General features: G+C 52.4%; 1 protein-coding gene across 1 annotated transcript in view; it reads right to left on the bottom strand.

Moving 5' to 3' along the window:
* The window catches only part of COMMD7 (COMM domain containing 7), a 12,790-nt gene extending 8,067 nt beyond the window's left edge, over positions 1-4,723 (bottom strand). Inside the window, exons 1-2 of the mRNA XM_004698221.2 lie at positions 4,538-4,723; positions 4,331-4,433 (exon numbers count right to left, since the gene is read on the bottom strand). Coding sequence (XP_004698278.2) covers positions 4,331-4,433; positions 4,538-4,723 — 289 coding nt within the window. The remainder of the gene's footprint in view (positions 1-4,330; positions 4,434-4,537) is intronic.
* Positions 4,724-6,705: the final 1,982 nt, after the last annotated feature.

Genomic DNA, 6,705 nt, shown 5'->3' with positions numbered 1-6,705 from the left:
AGTCCTGTGTCCTAAGTGAGTGTGACACACAACAGGCCTGTGGTCTTGACCCGGAGTCAGGCAGGAAGCAGACCGAGAGGGATGAGCAACAGGAACGTGGGTGAAGGGAGACAGCAGATGGAGTAAGACATGAACATAATAGTAATTTATGAATAATCAAGGGTTCATAAGGGTGGGGGGGGGGAGGGAAAAACAGGAGCTGATACCAAAGGCTCAAGTAGAAGGAAAATGTTTTGGAAATGATGATGGCAACATATGTACACGTGTGCTTGATGCGATCGATGTATGGATTGTTATAAGAGCTGTATGATCCCCCAATAAAATGATTTATTAAAATTAAAAAATAAATAAAATAAAATAACATTTTTTTTAAAGCAAGCAAGTGGAATCCCAGGGCTGGCGACACTTGGACATGTCACCTGGGGAATCTGAGACTGGCCCTTTCTAAACACTGAGAGCCGTCTGGGGTGCTTATAAATCCTCAAGCACCAATTCTCACCAGAAGAGTTGCCTTAGTCAAAGCCTCATTGTTGTGAAAGGTCTGGCGGACAAGAGAGAGGTCGATGTTGGTGTGTGTGTGGGGGCATTCAGTGTTGCCCAGAAACCATTGGAAAACCAGCTCGTCTTGGTTCCAGGCAGGAGTCTGTGAACGTTTCTTCGGTGGCACCGGGAAAGGGAAAAGTCCGGGGAGGAAACAGGCCAGAGGAGGGAGAGGGTGGCCAGCAGCATTTGTTCAGGGTGGGGGGTGGGGGAATCAGGGCCCAATCACTGGTCACCTATCTGCTGAGCATCTGTCACGTGCCAGCACTGAGCTAGACAAGGGAAGACCGACAAACGCAACAGACAGCTAACGGCACTCCGAGGGCTTACTTTCTGTTCAGGTGAGAAAGACCAAACCGTAAGCCACGGTGACAAGCCCCCAGGGAAACACAGTAAAGCAAGGTGAAGCTGGGGTCCGGGAGGGCTGAGACCAACGTCGGACCGTAAGCCACTGTGACTGCCACCGGGGGCTTTTTGCCTAACCTGACAGAACTCCTGGGTGGTGGGGAAGAGGGCGTTCTCTCTGCCTTCTCCTGAAAAGCAATCTGCTCATGAGCACGGGTGCCAGATCTTGCTGAGCATTCAAATAAAACCAGGTTGAGAGTGTGGCCCTGCCACCTCGCTTTCTGTGCTCTTGTCTCGGAGGCAATCGTTGAGAGCCATCATGAGGAGGTGGGAAACAGCTAGAGCAGCGGTTCTCAACCTGTGGGTCGAGACCCCTTTGGGGGTCAAACGACCCTTTCACAGGGGTCACCCGATTCATAACGGTAACAAAATGACAGTGATGAAGTAGCAAAGACAACAATTTTATGGTTGGGGGTCACCACCACATGAGGAACTGTATGAAAGGGTCCCAGCATGAGGAAGGTTGAGAACTGCTGAGCTAGAGTAATGCAGCCACTGCAGGGCACTTTGCATTTCTGCATCTGCATCTCCATGGTCACAGCTGAGGTTCTGTTTCATGGCATAAGTAACCACTTCGCTGAGGGGTTCCATAACTTGCTCGAGGGTGAGGAAGATGGGCTGATAAATAAGAATACAAGAGCCAGCTGGCAGACAAGCCCACACGGGTCTGTCTGTATCTAGATGGAAATAGCCAAGTCTAAACCAACCCAAGGGACCAAGGGGCGGGTGGCCTCGGGCTGCACGTAGACGCGATAATGAATGGTATGTGGCGAGGGAAGAGGCTCTCTATCTGCTAAAGAGCCATAACCAGTGCTTGGGAAGGAACTGGTGACTGAGATCAGCTCTCTGCTGGGAGCAGCTGGGGCGCAGGTGAAACAATTAGGCCGTTAGTGGATACCAGCCCAAGCCCAACCCACTGCCATCAAGTCCACTCCACGCCCAGCAGCCCTGTGGACACCAGGGAATGCTCTTGTGGCATGCCGCGGCTGGGCTTCTTCCCAGGAGCAGGCCTTTCTCCCTCCCTGTGGGAACCAGGTCTGAGGACTCACACGGTGTTGTTGGGTGCCACCGAGTCGGTTCCGACACACAGTGACCCTATCCACCACGGAACGAAACGGGGACCAGTCCAGTGCCAGCCTCACGACTGTTGCCTGAGCCCATGGTTGCAGCCACCATGTCAACCCACCTCCCTGAGGGCCTCCCATTTTTACCGAGCATGACGTCCTTCTCCAGGGACAGGTCTCTCCTGACACATGTCCAAAGTGCGTCAGATGAAGGGGTCACGTACTCAATAGTAAAGCAACAATGAGAACAAAGGCCCTAAGGCTTCAGGCCATCGAGCCAGGCTCTCGTACTTGCTTGTCCTTGGCCAGAGGCACACACCACTACTCCGGCCTCTGGAAGCCTGGGGGTGGAGTGGGTTATACACAGAGCTGCTAAGCGCAAGGCCAGCAGTTCGAACCTACCAGATGCTGAGCAAGAGGCGGAGAACGCCTTCGGCTCTGTGAAAAACCCCAAACAGGGAGTTCCACCCTGTGCTATAGGACCCTGAGTCAAAGTCAACTGGAGGGCAGTGAGCTTGGTCTTTTCCCCTTTGGTTAGTTTACCCCTTCTTGGTCTGCTTCTCCAGCTCCCAAAAAAAAGGAGACTAGATAGTGCTTTGTACAGCTTTGACTGGATTACCCACCCCGAAGGGTCCCTTCTCCACCTCCAAAACATAGATGAGACTAGACAGTGCTTGATAAAGCTTTGAGTTCATTAACTCCCCCACCCCACCCCCAAAAAGGTTCTGCGGTTGCACGGGGGTCACACTCCCGGCCAGGCAGGCTCCTCTCCTGCAGGGATCTCCAAGCCCATGCTAAGCACACGCTAACATGTGCATGAATCTCCAAAGATCCCCACTGAAGAAGCCATTTATCGACGGTGAGACCAACTCGGGAAGACGGATCTGGGAGGCTCCGGGGCCCTTTCGGGCCTGACTGACTGCAAAGGCAGGACCAGGCTGAGAGGGCAGGAGGACGGACAGACAAACAAAAGGCCAGAGGCCCTGACTTTCAGAGTGCATTGCGATGGTGTTGAAAAGAAACAGTGGCTGGCTGAGAGCAGCAGGCTGTGCTGCAGAAGGGGTGACAGCCGGGCTGCCTGGCGTTCCCAGGGGGCAGGAGGAGAAGAGCGCTGAGGACCTGGGCAGATGTCCCAGCCATAAGCAGGTGGGAAGGCTTGTTCAGAGGAGGCCGTTAGGGCTGGAGAGAAAAGGGCCAGGGATGAGGCCCAAGTGTGAGAAAGAGGCCAAGAGGCTCCCAAGCTACAGGCTCAGCTGCTTGGGCGGTGCCCTGGAAGGAAGGGGGGTTCAAGCAGGAAAGCAGAGAAGAGAGAAAAGTCAGACTGCCAGGGAGGGGGGTCCTGGAGCCAGACAAATAAACACGCATTGTGGAGAGCCAACTGAAAAGTTAAGCAAACCAGCCTAGAACTTAAAAAAAACAAGGGCATAACTCACAAAACTTGGGGGTGTTCAATAGTCAAGAGATGAATCCCGAGTCTCTCCATTAGTTGAAGGAAAACTTTCCCTCAAATCTGAATGGAGGCAATGACAGAAAGCTTGTTGAACTACCAATAAAGAAAGGCTACAGTGTAGCAAGGAGCCCTGCTGGTGTAGTGGTTATGAGTTGGTTATGAGTTGGGCTGGGATCCTCAAGGTTCCAAGTTTGAAACCACCAGCCGCTCCAGGGGAGAAAGACTGGCTTTCAAGTGCACAAAAGAGTTACAGCCTCAGAAACTCACAGGCTTCCTAGGAGTCAGCATCCACTTGATGGCAGTGAGCTTGGCTTTTTGGTTTTTATACTTGTTAAATAGGATACTGCAATAGGCTTTCTAGAATTATGTTTTCTTCAACTGCATTATTTTTAATTACTTCATAGCACATGAAGTAAGAGCAATGTTTTAATTGAGGCATTGTGCTAGACATTTTATTTCTAATGATCTCAATTCACCTTCAAAACAAGCCTCCTCCTTGGATAGGGTGGGGGATGCGACCAGGGAGGGGTCATTGCTCAGGACTAGGGGAGATCAGGGACCAGGGGCCAATTTCATGCTACTTAGCAAGGGACAGACGGTGATTCAAGCCCAGCTCGACCTGACTTGGAGGGATGAGCTCTTGGTCACCATGGTGCCCGCTGCAAGGACAGAGGACAGCACATTTAACCAATCTCCTGCTGCTGGACAAGCACAGTCCCTCATTTCCCTCCACGATCACAGTCTGCCTCTCTGTTCCACCCCATCACCTTTCTCTGTCCACCGGGTGGCTTTGCTCACTGGACTGTGAGCTCCACTACACTGAGTTCGCTGTCAAATGTCTGGCCTCTGGGGGCGTTCTCTGGCCACTCACCATTTGGAACCAGCAGGAGACTCTTCACGATGCTTCTGAGCGGGCCGAGGCTGATCTGGTTGGTGGTGGCGAAGTCGGAGAGCTGAGCCAGAAACCGCTCTACCTGCAGAGAAGGGCGGGCGGGCACAGACTGGGCAGAGACCTGCTAAGGATCTTGGAACCACTGGGCTCGCTCTCGGGAACCCTCCGGGTCACAAACTACCTTACCTCTTTTGGCTCCGTCAGGAAGTGGAAAAGCACTTCTGTCAGGGCTGAGAACTGCTGTGAAGAGAGGAACAGGGCATCAGTGCACCTCTGACTCTTGGGACCCCATTCCCCACCCCTCCAACAACAGGACCCGGTCAGCACCCCCAAGTCCACATCCGTAGCTTTGTCCTCCTCCTCTTTCTCCATTGGGCTGGGGGTGCTTCAGAACGGGTATCACCGCCCAAAGCGGTCATGCTCTGGGCGATTTCAGTGTCAGGGTCCATCCAGACTGAGAGCAGTCCCCAGCCACAGGCGGACTGATGACAGAGGCGGGGGGCTAACCCCTCTGCTCCTCCCCTCCCTCACCACCCTGGCACCCAGGCAGCCCGTCCGCGTGAACAACAAACTGCAGGAAGGAAGGAAGGAGGAGGAAGCGGTTATGTGTGTGGGGTTGGGAGTGGGAGGTAGTTAGTACCATCTCCACTACCTGTAGGTTATGTGTGGATAAACAGGAAACGCTGAGGAGACAGGGGTTGTGGTCGCCAGCCACTATCATGGGTTCACAGACCAGGCCAAACTCCCCCCACACACACACACACACAAATAAATAAAAATAAAATAACCCCACACAAACCAAACTCACTGCCAACAAGCTGATCCCAACTCATGGTGACACTATAGGACAGGACAGAACTGTGCCTGTGGATTTCAGAGACTCTTACTCTTGAAAGAAAAGACAGGCCCATCTTTCTCCTTTTTTGCCCCCCTCCCCATCTTTCCCCTGAGAGCAGTGGGTGGTTCCAAACTGCTGACCTTGTGAATGAAAGCCAAGCTTATAACCAAACTGCCATGGAGTCGATTTTGCCTCAGAGCAACCCTCTGGGACAGGGCAGAATTGCCCCTGTTGATTTCCCAGAGTGTCAACCTTTAAAAGAATGGAAAGCCTCATCTTTCTCCCTCGGAGTGGAAGACGGTTTTGAACTGCTGACCTTGAAGCGAGCAGCCCAAGAAGTAAAGCACTATGCCACCAGGGCTCCGACTCCAAGTAAGGGGAGTCAACAGAGAGAGGGTAAGCACTAGCTCCACACCAGACCTTCCACGAGAAACCAAAATTAGGCGCCAGAGCAGAGAGCGTGCACTGAGGAATTGGAAGATTAAATCACAGGGCCCAAATCCTATCTGCCCAGGCTTGTGTATTCTCGGACCCTTGTTACACTACGTGGAGCCCTGGCGGTGTACTGGTTACGCTGACCAGCCAAGGACCTTAGGCAAGTCCCTTAGCGTCTCTGCCTCAATCCCCACAGGGAAAACACAGCAAAAGGCCGAAGCTTCTAGAGCAGGTGGATGGGGGAGGCCACCAGCAGCCAGGAGCTAGACAAACAGTGGCCATCATGACAGACACAGGGTCGCTAGACCACTTCACCCGCTTTGGTGGGGAACACTTTACTGAAAAGGAACAAAGAAAAGGGCAGCTACTTCAGCTCCAGTCCTCAGTGCTGTCTGGGCCGTGTGACTGCCAGGCATCTCAGCTATGACTCACGCAGCTCCATTACCCACCCCTCCCCGGCTCTCGTCATACTCCAGAATGGGCTCTGTTTTATAATAGCAAGCTAGTTCTCAAAAACAAATAAATGAATAAAAACAATAATATACATACATGGGTTTAAAACAACAAGCTATTTCTACTGTCTCCTCATATCTAGGCCCACCCCCCACAGAAAGTTACTGCTGCTCCTGCCTGGGGTGGTCTTCTTGTCGTTGTAGTCTACTTAGCTTATTTGTTGTTGTTTTTAATTTCTTTCTTTCAAATATCAATGGGATCATTCTGAATCTTTGCCTAGCATCTTGCCTTTGCCCACTCACCCGCTTAATTAGATCTTAGAGATCCACCTCGGGCAGCAGATGTCAACCCACCTGGCTCTTTTAATAACTCCCGGCCATCCCGCTACCCCTGGTACACAGCTGGCAGCGAGTGGTGACTTGAATCATAGCAACCCCCGTGCGTCCAAGCAGAACTGCCTCCCACAGGCTGTGCTCTTTCAGAAGTAGTTTGCCAGGCCTTTCTTCTGCAGGGCTGCTGGGGGGATTCTGACCACCAACCTTCGGTTAGGAGAAGGGTTCCACTACAGGTGGAGCAATTTTATGAGCTCCTGTGAAGCAGACATCAGTCCGGCTGGAGTTGCCAACAA

Source organism: Echinops telfairi, unplaced genomic scaffold (genome assembly GCF_000313985.2).
Source record: "Echinops telfairi isolate 266 unplaced genomic scaffold, ASM31398v2 ScPeMD7_5592;HRSCAF=6446, whole genome shotgun sequence".
Classification (NCBI taxonomy): domain Eukaryota; kingdom Metazoa; phylum Chordata; class Mammalia; order Afrosoricida; family Tenrecidae; genus Echinops; species Echinops telfairi.
The sequence above is the reverse complement of the archived record's forward strand: the minus strand, read 5'-3'. Positions and strand labels throughout refer to the sequence as shown.